This window comes from Amaranthus tricolor, chromosome 8, assembly GCF_026212465.1.
Source record: "Amaranthus tricolor cultivar Red isolate AtriRed21 chromosome 8, ASM2621246v1, whole genome shotgun sequence".
NCBI classification, from domain to species: domain Eukaryota; kingdom Viridiplantae; phylum Streptophyta; class Magnoliopsida; order Caryophyllales; family Amaranthaceae; genus Amaranthus; species Amaranthus tricolor.
This window is the reverse complement of record NC_080054.1, coordinates 23,768,040-23,790,234: the sequence shown is the minus strand read 5'-3', so window position 1 is coordinate 23,790,234 and position 22,195 is coordinate 23,768,040. Positions and strand designations below refer to the sequence as shown.

The 22,195-nt window shown below is 32.6% G+C and overlaps 2 protein-coding genes across 3 annotated transcripts in view; one reads left to right on the top strand and one right to left on the bottom strand.

Annotated features, from left to right (window-relative positions):
- LOC130820481 (uncharacterized) overlaps positions 1 to 6,030 on the top strand; it is a 6,302-nt gene extending 272 nt beyond the window's left edge. The window contains exons 1-13 of one of the 2 annotated variants that reach the window (XM_057685870.1): positions 1 to 222; positions 312 to 387; positions 1,144 to 1,213; positions 2,068 to 2,151; positions 2,275 to 2,391; positions 2,772 to 3,251; positions 3,718 to 4,112; positions 4,505 to 4,604; positions 4,698 to 4,757; positions 4,835 to 4,921; positions 5,021 to 5,152; positions 5,283 to 5,393; positions 5,657 to 6,030. The exon at positions 1 to 222 is cut by the window's left edge and continues 272 nt beyond it. In XM_057685870.1, coding sequence (XP_057541853.1) covers positions 314 to 387; positions 1,144 to 1,213; positions 2,068 to 2,151; positions 2,275 to 2,391; positions 2,772 to 3,251; positions 3,718 to 4,112; positions 4,505 to 4,604; positions 4,698 to 4,757; positions 4,835 to 4,921; positions 5,021 to 5,152; positions 5,283 to 5,393; positions 5,657 to 5,683 — 1,737 coding nt within the window. In that variant the 5' untranslated portion in view covers positions 1 to 222; positions 312 to 313 and the 3' untranslated portion in view covers positions 5,684 to 6,030. Of the gene's footprint in view, positions 223 to 311; positions 388 to 1,143; positions 1,214 to 2,067; positions 2,152 to 2,274; positions 2,392 to 2,771; positions 3,252 to 3,717; positions 4,113 to 4,504; positions 4,605 to 4,697; positions 4,758 to 4,834; positions 4,922 to 5,020; positions 5,153 to 5,282 lie in introns of both variants that reach the window. The other variant, XM_057685869.1, reaches the window with a different exon arrangement.
- Positions 6,031 to 17,595: 11,565 nt separating this feature from the next.
- On the bottom strand, positions 17,596 to 18,320 carry LOC130820479 (STS14 protein). Its single transcript, XM_057685868.1, has one exon. The coding sequence runs from the start codon at positions 18,267 to 18,269 to the stop codon at positions 17,760 to 17,762; it is 510 nt and encodes a 169-aa protein (XP_057541851.1). The 5' UTR covers positions 18,270 to 18,320; the 3' UTR covers positions 17,596 to 17,759.
- Positions 18,321 to 22,195: the final 3,875 nt, after the last annotated feature.

Sequence of the window (22,195 nt, the reverse complement as noted above, 5' to 3'; positions counted from 1 at the left end):
TAGCAAGTCTTCATATCTCATAATTACTTCTTCTCTGCTTATATTCAGAGAGATTTATTGTGTTTTGTTCTGATTTTCTTCTTATGGAGTTTTCCTGAAATACAAACAAGACAAAGTGCATGTTTCAGAGATTTCTAAGCCCTAATTTTGGTGGGTTTTTTGCACAATTTATATTGGTGGGGTTTCTGCTATTCTGGTGATTTTCTTCATATTCACATTGAGGTTAGTTAACTGTTTCTGGGTTTTTTTTTCAAGATTATTGGCAGTTGCACTCGAAATTGCACTTTCTGATTAAGATTTTTGGTTTTCAGAGATGGGGTTTGAAGAAATTGGGGATGGGAAATTGCTGGAACTCAGAATGATTCCAAGGCACAAACGTTCAATGAGGTGATTTTTGGTTTTGGATTTGCACATTTTGTTTATTAGGGTTCAAATCTTTGTTTCTTTTGGGTATTGTGGGCTAGTGATGAGTAATTGATGGGACTGTTTTTTGACTTCAAGTGAATTAATGGCTCTGATTATAGAGTGGGTAATTCAAGGAGAACAATATGGGTGAAGAAAAGATCATTTAACAATTCTTTTAATTTTTTGCTACTTTTTTGAACTTAAGAATTAGAGAGAGGTCGACTAATATATATACTTCATCATTTGACGTATTATTAATTGGTTTTAGGAAGAAAACTTATTAGATTTGCGTACAACCAACTCTTTTTTGTGCGGGTCCGTTGTGACAAACCCAATAACAAATTTATCATGTCTCTCATAGAGTGAGGGTAGGCCGAGTAAAGGAAGTGTTAGAGTGGACGCAATGAGAATCGAACCCAAGATGCATATTCTCACCTTTTGGCCCTCATTAATTGCTTTTTCTCTTTATTTTTCCTTGCAAAATAATAAAAATAAATGAGGTGATGGTGATTTTATGTTTTGTTTTATTGGAAGTGTGTGTTGCTAGAATTAATTTGGTTTATACGAGAATGGATGATAAAAACAATAAAAAGTGTTCTTAAAAGTGTTGTAGAATATTATATAGTAATATCTTTTGCTTTGTTCTTTGGAATTTTTAACTTTGAAAAAGATTTGAGTGAAGTCATGGGTGAATATCTTGTTCGAAGTTGAAATTGTGTTCAATATTCTTATTGTCAGCTTTCCGGATAAAAGAAGAGTTGAGAATGGCTTGGATGATTCCCTTGAAGAATCACCTCCTCTAAAGTTGGTAAGGATATGGCTTCTTTTCTTTTGTTTCTCTTCTTTCCACTTTGATTTTTGATCCTTTCCATATTCTGTTTTTGCTTAAAAGAAGATTAATGCTTTAATTTTTTGTTTCGGACTTTTTGGTTAGTTTACTATTTGTTTGTTAGTTTGTTTGACTAACAATTGATATGAATCTTACTTAGATTCCTTATGTCATGTATTATTTTGATAATAATGTGTATATAAACCCTGTGCAAAAATGCGGTAACTATCGCGGTAACAGAATGGTGATGCAGTGACAGGAGTGATGCGTTTATCATAAGGCCTTAATATCGGTCGAAACCATTAGATATTCCTTATACGACCCAAAGCGGCAGTTTACACCTTCACAATGCGGGAAATATCAGTTTGTTTATTTTGAAAATTTACATGGCAGCCGATACGATGCGAGGCGGCCTTGATTTTTCTCTATTTATTTATTTATATTTTTACCTTTTCCATCCATGTGACTTTGGATATGAATTGCTTTTTATGTATGTTGCTTTTCGGTGCACAAAGTGAGTAGATTTTACTTTGTTTGTATTTTAATCATTGAAATTGCATAATTTTGTCCTAATCACATCCTAATAGGGTCCATGGGATATGTAGAAGCAAAGCAAAAATTTTTTTAAATGCCTTGTGCAATTTAAAAAATTATGTTGTTTTTTTTTAACAACTTTATATCTTTAAACACTTAATATATACTACGCAATTTAATATTAAGTTAAAATTTTTTGAGGCCCTAAGCGGTCGAACATGATAAACATGCTCAGAACCTCCTATGTATGCTATATGTAGCAGAGTGTTGTTCTTCATGTTAACTTGATTGGTTAACAGGACATGGGACGGTTTAGAGGCTCTTTGAAGACGAATAAACAGCAATCTCCAAGGGTTGATACTCAGGGTTCACTGAAACAAGAGGTAAGATATGAACTCTAGTATCTATGTACTTAAACTTGAAGCATTAATTTCCCTACATTTTTCTTGAATCTATGATCTATCTTACAGGCTATAACTGATTTTCTTTTATAACATTTGATTTAGATTCTACAACTGGAGAAAAGATTGCAGGATCAATTTGTTGTTCGCCGTGCTTTAGAAAAAGCATTAGGTTTTGGGTCGTCTTCTTATGAGTCTAACGAGTCTTCTCCAGTCCTTAAGGTAGGTGTTTTATGATCATCAAACGAAGTCTCTCTTTAAATCATATATGTATCCTAAATTCCTAATGCCTATGGTACTCAATAGTCAATATGGACACACCATTTAGATAAATTCTGTGTTTGCTATGTTACTTGGACTCGGGTACTGATGTTAGATACTAGTACGTGTGCAAGTGTCTAAGTGCCATACCAATGTCCGAGGATCAAGGATCGGACATGGGTACGTGAAGCAAAATGAAGAGTCCGAGTAACATAGTGTGTATGTGATGCTTTTACGATAGGTAAGTTCTCTTAGAATTTAGACTAGTTATTATCAATCCGAATTGTGCATTGCTTTGTTGGCTTGTCCGAGTTTTCTTCATTTTCTGCTATTCGTTTCAGCCTGCAACCGAATTTATAAAGGAAATCGCGGTGCTGGAACTGGAAGTTGGGTATTTGGAGCAGTACCTTCTATCACTGTACAGAAAAGCTTTTGATCAGCAGATATTAGCTGTTTCTCCAACTGTGAAGGATCATCAAGCATCGTCAACATCTCCAACTGTCAAGAACAAGATATCTTGTATATCGCCTACGGTTAATGATCAAAAGCTCTCGTCTCCTGCACTGGTGTCAAGGCGATTGTTTGTAGATGAAGATGCAGCTGAGACAGCTACAAAGGTTGAACACTCGGCATTTTTATATGTTCCTAAGACGCTTTCTAATACACCTAAAGAACCTAATGATAGCAAGATTCTTGATTCTAATGTCCATCGCTGCCACTCCTCTCTATCACATCGTACTGCACTCCCTACAAGGCCTTCTCAAGACTCTGTGGCTAAAGCTTTGCATGCATGTCATTCTCAGCCCTTGTCCATGTCGGAGGTAAAATTTTCTACCCTTTACGTTTCTATCCAAATCCATAAGAACATGCCTTTTCTAGATTGTCATAGGACAAACATAATAGTTCACCCAAAAAACCTATTAGGTGAGAGAGCCCGTTTGCCTATAAAATCTACACCAATTGCATACACAATCGATGTGGGATAAGTCCCATACCTTGCAATTGACCATAACAATCGACCCCCCATAAGGCCAACATCTTCGTTGGCTCACGGCTGCCTTGGGTCACGGTTATGTTGGGTCACGGCTGGCTCTTCCAGGCCACAAGCCACCCACTCTGAGTTTGGCTCTGATAGACTGATACCATTGTTATTTGAATTATACTTTGTTCTCTGCATTGCAGATATTTGAATGTGTAAAGTACCGTGGTCAGTGATTCTTATGGTTTCCTGTAATGAATTATTTTTTGCACTATGTTCGTAATATGGTTATATGATTCTCTGCGCAGTATGCTGCTTCAAACATCATCAGTCTAGCAGATCATCTTGGCACGCGTATTTCAGACCATGTTCCAGAGACACCAAACAAGATTTCAGAAGAAATGGTGAAGTGCATGGCAGCCATATTTTGCAAATTGGGAGAGCCGCTTGCAGCAAACAACGGTCTATCGTCACCTAATTCTTCATCGTCTTCAATGGATGCGTTTTCTCCTCAATATCATTGTGACGTGTGGAGCCCAGGTTTCGGGAAAGATTCATCGTTTGATGTGTGTCTAGATAATCCATTCAACGTGGAAGGGCTTAAGGAGTTTAGTGGTCCTTATAGCACTATGGTTGAAGTCCCATTTATACATAGAGAAAGTCAGAAATTGGTAGATGTAGAGTATATGTTGCAGAATTTTAGGTAAGACTTCCCTAATTGTTCGCCGCCTTTCCATTACTAGATTTGTGACATGGAAATTTTCAAGGAACCAATTCAACCAAAAGCTTAAGCTGATGGTTGAGGCTCTAGAATATATTATATACTATAACACGCCTCCGCACACGAGAGCCCTTTAGGCTAGAAGTGTTGATGCAGCATAGAGCCTTCCTCATTGAAGGGGTGGTTGAGATTTGAATCCGTAACCTCTTGTTGCGCTGGCTTTTGATACCACGTCAAGGAACCTACTCAACCAAAAGTTTAAGCTGATGATTAAAGCCCCATAATATGTTATGTATTCTAACAGAAATTACAAACAAATGAAGTTTATGATACAAATCTTATGATGTTAACTAAGTTTGTCTTTCTTTTTATAGGTCACTCACCTGCCAACTTCAAGAAGTAGATGCGGCGAAATTGAAACATGAGGAGAAGCTTGCATTCTGGATTAATGTTCATAATGCTTTGGTGATGCATGTAATAATCTCTTGCAGTTACCTTTTTCTTTCAAAGATCTTCCTTTTAGTTTCTATGCTATTTGGAATATATTCACTTTGTGATACGTTGTAGGCATATCTAGCGTATGGGATTCCGCAGAACAATGTGAAGAGAGTCATCTTACTTTTGAAGGTAAGACTTTGAATCGGTCTCTTTCGGGTCAAAACAAGCTCTAAGTTGTCGTACTTATATATCTCGAATATATGCAGGCTGCCTACAACGTTGGAGGTCATACTATAAGCGCGGACACCATTCAAAGTTCTATCCTGGGTTGTAGAATGTCTCGGCCTGGGAAGGTTGGTTCTTCGACATTTGTTTGCGTATGGAATAGTTGGTTAAATCTAACAATGTACTCGTTTAAAAATATGTTATGAATCTCCTGTATGATGTTTCAGTGGCTACGGATGTTACTTTCCCCAAGGACGACAAAACTCAAATCCGGAGATAACCGTCTGGCCTACGCACTCGAGCATCCCGAGCCACTACTACATTTTGCACTTTGTTCAGGAAGCCACTCTGATCCTGCTGTAAGTCATCATCACACGGTCACACCCATTTCATGCTAAGCCAGATCTCATACTAAATCATCGAAATGGAACATGCTAATATATCGACAAGACACCTAAATTTAGTTTGTTTTTGAACTGTTTTTTGCAGGTTCGAGTATATACCCCTAAACGAGTGTTGTTAGAGCTTGAAACAGCGAAAGATGAGTACATCCGTGCTACCTTTGGGGTGAACAAAGATCAGAAAGTAGTGTTACCAAAGGTAATTGAGTCATATGCTAAAGATTCTAATTTGTGCTCGGTTAGTATCATTGAAATGATCCAACATTCATTGTCCGATTCACTAAGAAAGTCTCTTAAGAAATGTCAATCTGGAAAATCTCGCAAGAACATCGAATGGATGCCTCATAATTTTACCTTCCGCTATTTGATATCAAAGGAATTGGTGAAGTGATCTTAATGTGCCCTTTTATTCACGATCTACCCTTAGTCCTTTGAAATATACTCCTATTTTGCTATTATCAGGAGAAATTTTCGTATAAGCGCTTGTGAGAGACTGTCTCTCGGTGAGGCGAATTCAAAACAAGAAACTCATGCTAATAATTATATTAGTTGGACTATTCAACCCATGTATGAACAACGGCTCACGGCAAGTCTGTCTCACACAAGAATTTGTAGTCGTGTAATTTTATTCTTTTGTGTAATATTTCTGGTTTTGTACATTATTAGAGGTTAGTTCTAGGGAGTATAGAAGGTGGCAAGCTTCCCCTTTGTGTAAATGCATTTATTTAGTGCAAGTATATTGCTTCTTCTGTTTGATACTTCTTTTTTTTGAAGTGTTCTTATGTTTGATATTGAGGCAAATGGAATAATATTTTAAGTAATTCTAATTGATTTAATTGACACTTTTTCTTAGAGTTTATAACATGACATTGTTACCTTATTTTTTTAGTTGAGTTGGTTTCTTTACATGGTATTAGAATCTACGTCTCATGTGATTAGGAAACGAAGATAAGACGTTAAAAGTATGTAATTTGATTAATGTTGACCCATTGTCAGGATAAAAGTGTTAGAAGATTAATTCATTTATAATTTTATATTAAAGATGTAAAAAGAAGTTAACTGATACATAAACTAGATCCGGTACTCAGCACACTAAATACTAAAATTCTTTCTATAAATAGTGGCCGTCTCAACTCTCGAGTTTAACTTCATCTCACACGATCACACCCACATTGTGAACATCACTTAGAACAAAATGATGAAAATGAAGACTTATTATTGTAGTGTTATACTAATGGTGATGATGATGACACTGTTAATTATAGAGCAGTTCATGGGGGGCAATCAGTGTGGGTGGCGATCGGGTGGGAAACTTTATTCGGGTGGGTTATGTTGTAGTAGGTATGGGTTTTGTGGTACCACGCCTGAGTACTGTGGGCGTGGCCAGTGTCAAAGTCAGTGTCTGCTCAACATGACTGATAAGCAAGTGCAAGTGCAAGTGCAAGTGCAAGCTCAACAGCAGGCCGCTCAGTCAAAAGATGTTCCTAAGACTCGCCAAAATTCCTGCTGTTGTGCCTTGAACCTCAATCTTATACATTATCCTAGATGTGTTCCTGAATGTGAAGACCAAAGTCGTTTTGTTCTATAGCTTGCTACAAATAAACTCCTAGTTTTTGTTTTTACTAGAAATGGGTCCACATAATCTGGTCTTGTGAAAACTTGAAGACTCTATATCTTTTAAGAAATGATTAAGTTTGATTTTCATCTAGTTATGTATTTGCTTAACATACGCTGGCATCATCATCATATCTAGTGTATCCCACTCATAGAAAACTATGGTCAGGGTCTGGGAAGAGAAAGACGGCGGCAATTTATACCCATAAAGGAGAGAGGGCGACCAAAAGAGTCCCCTGACTCGAGAAATAATAAGAGAGAATGACTAATATATAAACTTGATGGACTATTCCTAATATTACTAATTGATAGTTAGGCTGATATAAGAACCTTTGAGATAAAACACTTAGACATTCTATATATTTTTTAAAACATAAGTTGTATTTCTTTCTCATGATCATCATAACATATTGGTTTTGTTGAATCAAGCACCAAATCTCACCTTGATGGAGGTGAGTTCAATCACCTCATAGCGTACTTCTTAGCTTGCACGTTTGAGAGCGAAGTGGTGAGTGCAAGGAAGTATGAGAGCTTATGCTTTGGGTCAATCAATGAAGTGATTGATGAGGGTAGATTAGAAAGCCTAAATGATGAGAAGGAACGAAAATTGGAGTCTTGAAGATGGCTCGACTGGCCGAGCGTATAGGGCTCGATCGAGCCAACAAGCAGCAAGCATCCAGTGAGTTCTAGTCAGTGGCTTGACCAGGTGAGCAATGGTGCTCGACCCGAGCGACCAACAGGTCCCTCATTCGACTGCTTCTGTTTCGTATGCGGTTTTTGGTGGGCTTTAAGCCCTTTTAACTTAGGTTATTCTAATATGTTTTAGGGCTAATATTTGGAGTCTTAGAACATCATTAGGGTATTGAGAGAGGCATATGCAAGATTGAAAGTTAGGGTTCACACCATAAGAGCTCTTCATCTTTGTTTATGCATAATGTGTGAGATGGAGTTAAAGGTTCAATCTTTTGCTTTGAGAGGGTGTTCTTGAAGCTTGTAAGGTGAGTCATTAGTGTATTCTTGCTTATATTAATGATAAGATATTTTGTCTGAGGAGGGATATCATTAAATACCTTATATATTGTGTGTTGTTGCTTGCTCTTCATCTCTGTTTTAGGTTGTTTTCTTTAGGGAAAAATGTCAAAAACTACCTAATAAATTTTTTTTTTCAAAAAGTACCTAATAAAATTTTTTTTTCCAAAACATACCTAATAAAAAATTTTCTTTTCAAAAGAAGTACCAAATAACGGCTGAGGTTAAGTTTTCCGTTATCTTTTTTGCCTATCTTTAAAAAGTACCTAATAAAAATTTTTCTTTTTAAAAGAGTACCTAATAAAATTTTTCTTTTCAAAAGAGTACATAATAAAAGTTTTCTTTTCAAAAGAGTACCAAGAACACAACATAATTATTCAATACAAATACAACATCATATATAACTCTTAGAACATTGTTATCGTCAACATGCAAAAACCTATGCTTTAACATTCCATGGAATGCCTAGTCACAGGCGTTGGCCAACTTTTCAATTAGATAAGCCTCTTCCTTTACCTTTTAGAAATATGCCAGGAAGACCTACAAAAAACAAGCGAAAGCCCGAGTTTGATGAGGGTAGAGATGGAAAGAAGAACAAGAATTTTGTTGAAAGAGACTTCAAGCAAAACAAGTGTGGGAATGGCCATTACAAGAAGACTTGCAAGAACTCATCTTAGTATAACTCCACCAACTATATCATTATCCCTAGCCGTTAGGTACTCATTTGAAAAAAAAAAATTTTATTAAATACTCTTTTGAAAAAAAAATTTTTATTAAGTACTCTTTTTAAAGATGGACAAAAAAGATAACGGAAAACTTAACTCCAGCCGTTACTTAGTACTCTTTTGAAAAGAAAATTTTTTATTAGGTATGTTTTGGAAAAAGAAATTTTTTTAGGTACTTTTTTGAAATTTTTTTTTATTAAGTACTTTTTGACACTTCCCTTTTCTTTATTAGTTTGTTTATTGTTCTTTACCAAATATCATAGCCCATGTACAACAGTTTTCAATATATAAGAATTCCTTCACATTAACTTGGCTTTTTTGTTTTCTTCACTTTGACCTCACTTGTGCGCATCTGAAAAAATTTCCCAGGAGGTCACCGATTCTAAAATTGCTCCCCACCAAACACACTTAACTGTAGAGTTCTTAGCAAATGGGCTCCCTAGAAAAGAAGATGCACCTTGTTTATATGAGTAGTTTATCAGTCCTTTTTAAAGCTTAATTCGAGGTATCACATTTAAGGTATAGTATATTTAGAATAATGTAATAAACATCATTTAATTTTCTCATAATTTTGTTCTAACTTTGTATGAGTACAAGTTTAGCTAGCAGCAATCCATTTAACACATTGAAATTCAGAAAGAACTTAGAGCGATAGTATTGACCTTAATTTCATCCAAATTTTTCTATAAGTTCATATTTTATAAGTTTGATAAATTAAAGCAACTCATATAATAATGTTGAAAATCGGGTATTATTTTACTTGGAGAATATTAAGTAGTGATAAATTCAATTATCACTTAACCCTTCGCTTCTTTTAGCCTATGTACTATTAAAAAAAATCATATATCATATTGAATTAGCTAAGCAATAAGTCACTTAAAAAAACTAAGCAATAACTTTTATATAATAATTGAGAGAATCAAGTGAAATAACGAGGGCAACACTAGTGAGTTTTTGCGTGTTTAGAAGGCAAGAAAATAAATTTATATAGGTTTGCACCGTATTCACTTTAGTTGGGACAAATATAAATATTAGTTTAGGGTTATAAAAATTTTTACCCGATCCTTAAATTTCGCCACCCCCCTCCAAATGAAATTACGAATTTGCCCCTGATTTTTTTAAAATTACAATTTTGCCACTCATTTCAAATTTCTTATTTATAATAATAATAATAATAATAATAATAATAATAATAATAATATTAATAATAATAATATTAATAATAATAATAATAATAATAATAATAATAATAATAATAATAATTATTATTATTATTATTATTATTATTATTATTATATCAATAACAATAATAATAATAATTAACTTTTTATATTCTTCAAAAAGAATATAAATAAAATTATTATTATTATTATTATTATTATTATTATTATTATTATTATTATTTTCCAAAAAGAAAAAAAAATTGAGTCGCCCAAAATTGGGCGATTGAACCGGGGTCCAGTCGCCCAGAACTGGGCGATTGAACCATGGTTCAGCCGCCCAGAACCGGGCGACTGGACCCCGGTTCAGTCGCCCAATTTTGGACGACTCAATTTTTTTTTTTTTTTTTTTGCTTTTTGGAAAATAATAATAATAATACTAATACAAATAATAATAACTTATAAATTAATGTGGCTTATTAGCTCAGTTGGTTAGAGCGTTGTACTAATAACATAAAGGTCACAGGTTCGAGAGTTGTACAAGTCATTATTTTATAAAATTAATAATTATTAAATAATGACTTGTACAGATCTTGAGACTGTGACCTTTATGTTATTAGTACAACGCTCTAACCAACTGAGCTAATAAGCCACATTAAACTATAAGTTATTATTATTAGTATTAGTATTATTATTATTATTTTCCAAAAAGCAAAAAAAAAAAAAAAAAAAAAATTGAGTCGCCCAAAATTGGGCGACTGAACCGAGGTCCAGTCGCCCGGTTCTGGGCGGCTGAACTATGGTTCAATCGCCCAGTTTTGGGCGACTCAATTTTTTTTTTTTAATTATTAATTTTAATTTTATTATTGTTGTTATTATTATTATTATTATTATTATTATTATTATTATTATTATTATTATTATTATTATTACTGTTATTATTATTAATTTTATTTATATTCTTTTTTAAGAATATAAAAAGTTAATTATTATTATTATTATTATTATTATTATAAATAAGAAATTTGTAAGGAGTGGCAATTTTGTAATTTTTTAAACTTCAGGGGCAAATACGTAATTTCCTGGGAAGGGGGGGTGGCGATAAAATGAAAAGGGTGGCGAAATATAATAACTCCCAATTTTTATCCGTCATGGGGGCTATTGCGTTGTTGATGGTAATATAAGGTCTTATTCACCCTATATCCACATATGTCACCTCATATCTACCCATCTTGCCCCATATCCATTCTATCCCACCTCATATGTACTACTTTAAATCAACTTTTTTTTTTTATTTTTATTAAAAATTATTCACGCAATTAAAAATATTAAGTTTATCTTTTTACATTACATGATTTAAATCAAATAAAATATACAATCAAATTTATTGCCATTCTCTATAGAAATTTGTCAATTCTTTATAATGACAATCAAATAAGATATACAATTAAAATTTATCAAATTTTTTGTAATACGAAAATAAATGTGAGACAAAAATAAGGTGCGTATATACATTATACTTCTTTCGTTCCAATTTACTTGCAATATTTTTTATTTTTAGATGTTTAATATTACTTGCAAGCTATTTGGCAAAAAGCAACTATATAATTCTCTATTTTACCTTACTTTATTCTTTTTCCTACATATTATTATCGATCTTATCCATGTAAAATGGGGTAAAATTATCATTTTGCTTTGAATAATGGTATTTCTTAAATATTGTGCAAGTTACTATGTTGCAACTAAAACAAAATAGATAGTATATGCATAGTATATCTAATTGGCTATAATAAATAAGAATGAGTTTAAATACATACCTAAATATACATATATAGGTATAAAAATTTTATCCATCATAAACAAAAGTTAGATTTTTATGTAGATACGAGAAGGGGAGGACATACTCATTATGCCATCCCTATTTGGGTGTACACCAGACAAATAAGACAAAATAATCGTACAAAATATCAAGGTTAGCAGTTCTAGACTATTCATTTGTCCTCGTTAAATTGCATTAAAGAGAAAGTGAAGAAGTTTTAAGAAAATAATAATAAATAAAGAGAGAAAATAAATTGCGTGGATAAAATTAAAAGAGAGTTAAAATATATAAATTATATTAAAAAAAGTGGCGAGTTATTGTCTAAAAATAAAAATAATTGAAATAAATAGGATGGATCAAAATAAAATATAATGCAATATGATCTCCAGCTGCCTCTGCTTGATGCCATTACTTCGCATGGCAAATGCCTCCGCTGCCATCTATTAAACCAACACTACCTTCTTTCAACACGTTTCACTTTCTAGTCCGTCCGTCCGTCCGCCCATTCATCCATCTCCATATACTCGTCCAATACTTCTATAAATAACGTACACATTTATAAAAACCACATTTATTTTCATTTTAAAATAATCATTCATATTAAGCAAGTTGTTAATTGTTAATCAATCATATACAATGATTAAGCAGATGAAAAGTGTAGCAATAATTGCAGTGCTGTTGATACTCCTAATGGGAAAATCAAAAGCAGGCTTTAGATGTGGGAAATTAGCGCACAACGGCACTTGTCCTGTCGGATTCTGCTGTAGTATGTCTGGATATTGTGGCACAACACCTGAATTTTGTGGTAAGGATCGTTGCCATAGCCAGTGTACGTCTTCCAATAATATTGGAGCCATCAAATCTCGTAAAATTTCGACCGACAAACTTACTGTTGGAACCACTCCTTGAAAAACAAATTAAACTGAACTATTTTTTAGTTTGCACCATAAGACTCAAAAAATTCTGAATAAAAAACCGTTTTGTATGACAATAAAAAATTAGTATTAGCTATATTTGTTGTACTAGCTAGCTTAGCTACTAATAATTAGTCTTCCGTCATAGTTAAGTTGTTACATTTTCTTATTTTATGGAACAACTTAGTTTGTTAAAAAAAATATGACAATTTAATAGCAATAGATGACTAATTAGGTCTTATTTATATGAGATAGAAGTATATATTGTGATTGTGATCCTGGTTGAGTCTAGCTATATAAATTTCGTGTATTTATTAGTTGTTTTATGCTTTGTCGCATTTGTTATTTATATTTGCTTCTTTTCATTGCTCCGTAACATATTATTTATACTAAATAATTTGTCCGATTGTTTAAACTTAAAATTATAAAAATTTGGTCTTATGTAAGTATACAATAAGACGAATAAAATAGAATCTCACATGATTATGTTTTTTCTTTTATAAAAGTTGAAATATATAAATTAAGGTATCGACACCATGATCAAAAGTCTTTTTATGACTTCTTTTGATTATTAAATGGGCAAATTGATTACGATAAAGGACAAATCCGTGATAAATTTAAGCATCAGAGCTAAAAAGTGACTGATATCTTCGTGGTAATTTTAAGTATCAGAGCTAAAAAGAGACTCGATACCTTAAAATGTTATCAAGTAGAACGTAGAAAATCACTTGTAAAATTATAATTTTACTTTTATCAAATAATTAAAAACAAAATTAATCCTCTATAATGAAGGTTTATTATTTTTATTTTACCTCATGTCCATAAAACATGAAGAACCACAATGATTAAGGAATGAGAATTATCTTAGAAAATACTCCCTAACTAATATGTATTAGCTTCATTATTATTTTCTAGCATCGTGAAGTTTGTATGACTATAAAGTTTCATCCACTTACAATTTTTTAACTTTAAATCTGGTCCGCAAAGGATGTTTGAAAAAACTGAGAGAACGAAGTAGACTTAAGATGGTAGTGATCACTGATCAGTAGTGGACGACATTTGAGTGCGATTGAGAGATATTTTGTGATCCACCCACCAAGCAATGTTTATGTATCATAATCTCGTTATATATTAGTTCTGATACTGTATTAAGGAACCAATTTAATTAGAAGTTTAAGTTGATGATTGAGGCTTCATAATATGTTATATACTTTTAACAAACTGTACTTTCTAACTCTTCTCGTCTTTGACGAGATTTTTTTAAAAATTATAAGATCGGTCAAGAGAAAGATAAAACCAAGTGAAAATTCATTTTAAAATAATTTCAATACTTATTTTAAATAAATAAAACTCGATTCTCAAAAAGAAATTACTATTACTATGGGGCTACGAGCAAGTAAATTTAATACTCTCTCCTATTTAGCTTGTGTGTCCCATTTTCTTTTATGGTCAAGTCACCTTAATTGTCCCATTTTTATTTTTTATATGGGTTTTTGACTTTTATGCCCTTAGTAGCTTTATCCTATTTTCAATTATACCCTCCATTACCCATACTAATTTTCTTCCCTTTTAATTAATCAACATATCTAAATCCTAATTAACATACCTAATCATTTAAACACTCCCTCCCTTTTTAACCCTAAAACCCTACCCATCCCCATTCCCCTTACTGTTTTCGTATTCTACCCTTTTAAGAACCCTAATTTTGGGTTGAAGCTTCACCTTCTTCCTTAATTTCATTCGTGTTGTTCTCTGATAACCCTAGATCTGGGTTGATGCTTCACCATCTTCTTTAATTTCTTTCGTGTTCTTCTCATGGCAAACTCCAGTTTGCCTTTTAAATCCCCCCTGAAGAACCCTCAACTGTCATTAACCTCACCCCTGAAGAACCCTAACTTAACAATCAACTCACCCATGAAAAATCCTAACTTGCGTACTTCTTTACTTCTGAGAATCCTCAAATCCCCTTACAAATCGCCTTCTAAGATAGAGTTTAAGGGTTCGATGATGGAAACCCTAGATCTGGACTGAAATCGTTTGAGGAAGAGTGTTTTGATTACTATGATGACTCAACTTCTGTTGAGACTGATCCTAACTGGGGAAGAGAACTTGACTCTGAAGGTGAACCCATTTACACACCTGAGCCTGATATGTATCCTGATCGTGAATATTCTTCCATTGATGCTGTTTTTTCGAATACTGATTGTGAAGAAGAAGATTGGCTTTATAAGCTTGGTCCTTTCTCAAGTGAGTTTCTGTTCGTGTTTGGTGCATGTTGATTTTGATTGATGATGATTTTTAATTTAAACGTTTTTGTATGCATTTTATTTCATTGCTCTGTGATCTGTAAGTGAGAACATTTTTTAGCCACCATAAAATCGATTAAACGTGGTTTGGATTGTTTTCCAACGTTTTAAGCACAAAGATGTTCGATTTTCCACTCAATGATTTCAAAAAAATAAATAAGTTTACCTGAGACTACTAAAACAACCAATTTTTTCATTAATAAATATTTGAATACAAATGTTTCATTGAAAACAACATAAAATTTTGTTTTTTGCATCTGAAACATCCCATGTTAAAGATTCCATAAATATGTCCAAAGTCAAAAGGAATTTACATTTGAAACATGTTGCTGTGTTGGTTAAGATTGTGTTGGCTGCTGTTCTGTGCTGTTGTTGCTTTACTGTGTATCCCAAAAAAAGTGTTGGTTGCTGTTTTTTTTGTTCATATGCTGATTTCTGTTTCTCCTGTTGAAATTCTTTGAAATTGGTTGTTGCTATTTTCTGATAATTCTACATTCCAATGTCAACATTGTCATTGACTTGCATAGTCCCTTGATCAATCCCCCTTGCATAGCCAATCAGTTCCACAAGCTTAAACTTGAATGCATCATTTTGTTCACCATATTCACATTTAGATAATGCAAAGCTTATCTGTGTAACTTGTTGTTTTCATTCAAAGTCGATTTGATTGCGTTTGTGTGCTTTCTTATGACTTTGTTCTTCTTCCACCTACACACCGTTGTTTGTGGTACCTCCATCTGCTTAGCTACTGAATGTTGAGCACCCTTGATTTCATATTTAATGGCCTTAAACTTTTGTTCATCGAATTTGATTTTGTTGCTGCTTCTCTGCCCACTTTCTTGCTGTTGAGGTTAATCACTGTGTTGTTATTCGTGATTTGCTTCTTTACTTCACTCCACAAACGTGTGATTGTTTTCCTACACACTTGAAACTCAGTCGCAAGTGCATTGATTGTGCCTAGCACTGGTTTGCCCTTCTTATTTTATGCAGACAGCAGCTTCTGCATTATTTGTGTTCTTTGTTGAGTACTTAAGTTTTTTAAAGGAGCCATTTTTTTAGATGAATGTGTAATAAATGACCATTGTCAGCGTCTATTTATTGTTTCCGTTTTTTCATGTAATGATTGATTATTTTTGTTGTTTTACAATTCATTTTTTGGCGCCTAATACCCATTAATCTCAATTTATGCCACTTCCATTTTCATTTTGTAGTGTGCTTTGAAATTTTTGTTGAATAAATGGCGCCAGACACCAATTTCGTTTTCTTGCACTGGCGGCAATTTTTGATTTCCTTCTGATTTCCTTACTTTTGGACATTTTAATTTGGGGTTTCAAATAAATTTGGGTAATGTGATGAATTTTTTCAATTTGAAAATTACCAAATTATTAATGCGTCATTTTTGGTAATTTGGAAAATCTAAAGTCAATGTTCGCAAAAAAATTCGCACTCAAATAATCAGTAACGACTGCAACTACACCGAAGCTGTTGAAGAATTGAGAAGGCTATCTGAGATACCGTAACTGATGTATTTAATTTTCTTTAATAATCTAAAGTCCTATGTAATTTCCAAAAATTATTGTAAACATAGGACTTAATTATGTAATTCCGGACTTAACTAGATGATCGATGTAATTTTGGCCTTGTACTGAAAAAAATTTCAGACTTTTGGTGCCAAAAAATCAGCTTTTAAATTGGGCTACAAATTGCTTGAAATTGGAGGGAATCATTAATTCCTTAATCCTTACATTAAAAACTCATAATATCACTCTCTTTCCTACCCTTAGGGTCCCATTTTGACTCTCTCTAAAATCCGTGAAAAGTCAAATGGGACTCCTAAGCTGAATAGGAGGGAGTATTAAATCTTTTCATCCTCATTTCAATTACCCAATCCCGACCCATTTCAAAATTGTAAAATAGTATTAGAATTCAGTGTGTTATCAAACTGTATTATCAAATATAGAACATTGTATTATCAAATTGAATTTCTAATTTAAAAATATTCTAGGATTGAAGAGAAATTTAATTATTATTATTATTATTATTATTATTATTATTATTATTATTATTATTATTATTATAAGTCATTTATTTATTTATTTTTTAATGTATCTCAAATCATAAACGAATTTACAAAAAGTTTATAAAAGTCGAGCTATAAGTTGAGCGCCCAAACTCATAATATTTCTTCTATTTTCAATGTTCTTCCCATTTATTTTTTTCATGGATCCCAATGCGAATTTAGAGGTGAAACAATTTAACTTGTGAGTTTTTAAAAATTCTAAAAAATTAATATTTTAGAAAGTATATATTGAGATGAGAATGTTTTCATATAGATTAATGAAAAATTATATTCAAAGTTTGACACTAAAATTCGTAAATTCTATTCGAGAAAAAATATAAAAACAAAGGGAGTATTATTAATATCAGAATTTTTAAATGAGACGATCACATGGTGGTGACACTTTTTTATTATACTAGTTCATGTATATTTAGTCTATAATAATAATCACTTAGGCCGTCTCGTATTGAGGACAATCTCATATAAAACAAGTTGTATTATTATAGAAAATTCTAACATTTTTTTACATTTCATTTTAATTTATCTTTATTTAAAAATAAATAAAACTTGTTATAACAAGTCATCTAATTCCAGGTTATTCTAAGAAATACCCCTATTATTAAAATTATTCATGATTAATCAATACGTGGAATTATTATAAGAAAATTAAGAAAATATTAAATTATTCTAGTTAATTTATGGTTATTATTATTATTATTATTATTATTATTATTATTATTGAAGCCAAGTCAGATCGTCAAAAGTTCTAAATATCTGATCAACACACAAGCCAATGAGATATACGATTAAAAAAAAATTAAAATACACCAAAATAATAGAAAACAGTATCTTGAATCTTGATACATTCAATGATCTTTGAATTCATACAGATCCATAAATCATTTTAATACATCTATTATTCTTACTTAGAATTTCAAACTAGTAAGGACTTTCACCGACGATATTACCAGGCGGATTATAATAACAAACCGTTAAACTCGTTCCATTCTTAACACAACTTGTCTGCGAACACCCCAACTCCGCCGTCTTCCGCCACACCACCTGTGTGTAGACCCCACACTGTTGCCCCATCGTACACGTGTTATTCTCATGATTATAGTACTTCTTTTCTGCCACCCAAGCATCCACAGCCATTTTCGGGCCCACAACCGAACCTTGTGCCCATAACTGGTTGGCCCCGTACTTGATCTTGTTGCTACTCAGATCTGCGAATTGACAGTAGTTTTTCAGCCTCTGATACATCACTAAACGGGCTGTGGCGTTGGCTAGAGTCGGGCTCCATTTTAGTGGCCCTACTCCGACTTGGGCCCGGGCTTGGTTGTGTGCATCTATGAATTCTTGGGCTTGTGGTGTCAGTGGGGGTGGACCTTGGCCGTATACTGACGACAAGATAAGTGGTAGAACAAGACTGAAAAAAAGGTGGCCCATTTTTTTTATGAAAAAGAAAAATGAAAGGAAGTGGTTTACAAAACTAAAATTGAACTCTCGATGCATTAATAGCATGCCATAAAGGCATACCCTCTCGTCGGTCCCACTCAATTTTATCTAACTTTTATTTGAGAGTTATTTAGACTTTTTTTAACAAGAATTTATATGCTAATAATTATATTTATTGGATGAATTTGAAAATTTATAATTGTAGTTGGTCTCAATTGATTTTTCTATAACTAATTTAGACTATACTTTCTCTTTTTTTTATGATGTTTTTATATGTTATTTTAGGTCATTTTATATGTTTTACGAAATAGTTTTTCTATTTTAGACATAAGTATATCACAAATTTAAAACATATTTAACTTTATTCATTTTAATTTTAATATTTTATTAATGTTTATGGCCCTTATATATCTTCCATTAACTTCAGTATAAAATTTTTATATTTCTTATGATTCTCACATGTTTTTAACTAACTTTATTTATTTGAATATTTTAAAAATATTTTTAATCTTTAATTTTATTTTAATATTTTTTAATACTTATGTCTTCTACTTTTACTCCATTAACTGTATTATTCACTAAAATAATATATTCACAGTTTAAAAAATTCAATTTTTTAATTCCTCTAAAATTCTTTATAGAAATATCAATAGAAAACATAGGGAGTTCTAATTTTTTTTTTTTTTTTTGGAGTAATGCTATACTTTAACACACTTTTAGTTTCTATATTTTCTAGTTCTGAGTTCTGACCCTTTACTTTGTTATAATGGGATAGATGTGAATGAAGGGCAGTATTGTACTTTCAGAAGTATTAATAAGTGCTGACCAGGAGTTATTGTGAATTGTTGACAGCGATGTGAATAGGGATGCAGGCGGGGCGGGTCTAATAGGAGACACGCCCCATCCCCGCCCGGTTTGATGGGTTATTGGGCGGGTACGGGTATAAAATTCATACCCACCGCGGGGATGGGGATGGGGATGGGTTATAGGTGATACCCGCCCCATTCCCGCCCCTCCTCAAGATATGTACAAATTTTGGGAAACCCTAAATTTATTTTCAAATTTTTTTTTTTCAAATTTTGGGAAATCCTGAATTTATTTTCAAATTTTGGGAAACTCCGATTTATATTTTTTTTTAAAAAAAATTTATTTTTAAAACCCTTGATTGTAAAACTCGTTGGAATTCAACATATGAGACTTTGGAGTTTGGATATGTATTATGGGTTTTAAGGTCTAAATGATTGAATATAAATAAGTGGGACAGATGGGTATTAAGCGGGGATTTGACGTGTGGCGGGCGGGAAAAATGGGTATTAGACGGGGATGGATACCCGATGGGTGGTGGGACAGAGATTGTTTTAGGTACAAACCCATCAGGGAGGGAACGGGGAAAAAATTTATACCCGCCGTGGGGATAGGGACGGGGATGAATATTGCATTAACATATGGGGATGGGGATGGGAATTCCAATCCCAGCCCCTCCCTGCCCCACCCCGCCCCGTTTGCATCCCTAGATGTGAAGTCGAGTGTATACGAGTTATCACGTGGGGAGTTCAAGATTTGTGTCTAGCATCACGTGCAGCATGTTGCGTTCGTGTTGTTGGTCAAAGCTTTTCAATAGCCATCTACATGAACAATTTTGACAAATAATTGCCCCTCTTTCTCAAATAACATACTACATATGATATATAAGATATTATATTAGTTTTTTTAGGTGGAAAAATAAGATCAATATTTAAAATTGTGTGGATGAGATTTATTGAAAAAAAATTAATTTAAAATATGTATCGACGTTCTCTAAAACTTGTAAATATTCCTTTGAGATCTGAAATGTTTTTAATCTCTAATTTGTCTTTTTACTCACTAGATTTGAAATATTGGCTTTCTACCATTTTACAGCTAGTCTTTTAAGAGACTCTGTCTTTGAAAGACGTATTTCAAGTCTAGCCCATTAAAGAGTAATGCCTACTTACCATATTCTTAATATCTACTTACATTATCTTTAATGCTTACTTACCGTATTCTTAATGTCTACTTTCAATATCTTAAATGTCTACTTACAATATTTAAAAAAAATATAATGGACCGGTCCTATTAAAGATGGTCTCTCAAAGAGACCGTCTCTCACGAGAATTTGTGACCAGTTTATGATGGACACATATATTGATAGGAATGACTTTGCTAGGTGGAGATGGTTGGTAATTAAGGAATGACCTCTCATGTTGGTCCATAACAACTTGGATTTTTTCCTAAACGTGTTAGACTATAATTACGGCTATATTTGGTGTTCAAACTATAATTAGAGTTAATTTTTATAAACGATGATTATAAGGATACGTAGATGAAGAAACCTGAATATCGAGGAAGTGGTGTCCGAATGCACTTGAGTCTAGATAATGAGTGGAAGTGGTGATTGACATCGCTTAAAGTCGAGCTGGTGACGGTCATAGTAATTGACTTTTTTCTTCGAATGGTAATAGTAAGAAATCAATGATTATATCCTCAAGAGAAAAGAAAGTGTTTATTCAAAGAAAATTATGTAACAAAGAGAGGGAGTTTTGAAAGTAAAAAATGAAACAAAAACAAAAGAATGAAATTAGTAAGTTGAGGATTTTGCAACTCTCTTTGACTTTATTTTTGATTGCTCTACGTATTTCTCTATTTGTTTGTTGAGTAGCTCAACTTAGAATTAAGGTATTCATAATAATTCCTATTATTTATTAGATACTTCTTAAAGAGCGTAGACCATAATGGAGAGAGAAAAACTTTGAAACTAAATTATTCTCTCGTCTAGACGATTTTCTAAATGAATGGTCTAGGATTGTATTATACAAGTTATAATCTGAAATAAACTAAAAAAATTCCTAACTCTCTTAGTATATAGGATAAAAAGATTAGGTAATGCCGCATTATAAATTCTTGTGAGACGGTCTCATTCTGAGATGCACTCATGCATGCGCTTAATAAGCTAACTGATACAATTATTGACATATAAACTCCTTGTTTCAAGTCGTCTCATCAATAGACGATTTCTCACAAGAGTAAGAATCGTGTCAAAAAAAACTCTTAAATTCGAGCTTCATTGGGAATCACGTATGCGCATGATTTGATCTTTAAATTCAAACGGGGAGATTGATTATCAACTTGGCCCTTTTCTTGACTCTTCCTAGTTAGGACAATAATAATAATTTCTCTTGATGCATTTGGGAGCCTTCTTTTTGGGCTTTACTTATGTGATTTTGCTTTCTAGTAATTATAATAAATTACCTATTAATACAAATTTTTGTGAGACATGATGTTTTTTTTAGAAACCATCTCCAATTAGGTCGATCCATTATATATTTTTTTAAAATATTTTAAATAGGTATTAAAAATGATGTAAGTAAACATTTAAGATATTGATAAGTAAACATTAAGAATAATGTAAATATGACAATAAAAATACGATAAGTAGGCATTTATCTTTAATGGGCTGGGCTTGAGATACGTCTCTCAAAGAAATGAATAAATGTAACATAAGTTGAATATCTTGCCCCATTTAATTAATTGAGGAAAATAAGTATAAGTATAGGTATATGTAATTTTTTTTTCCACTCGATAATAAATTATACTTGCCACTTTACTTAAATTCATCATACCACTTTTCAAAAAAAAAAAATTCATCATGCCACCTTTCATAAAAAATAAGATTCATCATACATACCATATTCCAAACCCAATATAACATTATTACATATAATTTAACTTAATCTACGAATCTTAGAAAACTCTATAGAATAACAAATAAGTCGAGAAAATAACAATAGTCCGTAAGAACATTAAACGTTTTGAGCCAATGATTCATGTATTGCCCACAAAAAATAGTACTCAAGTTCCATAAAACACAAATAAATAAATAAATAAACAAATCAAAGGTA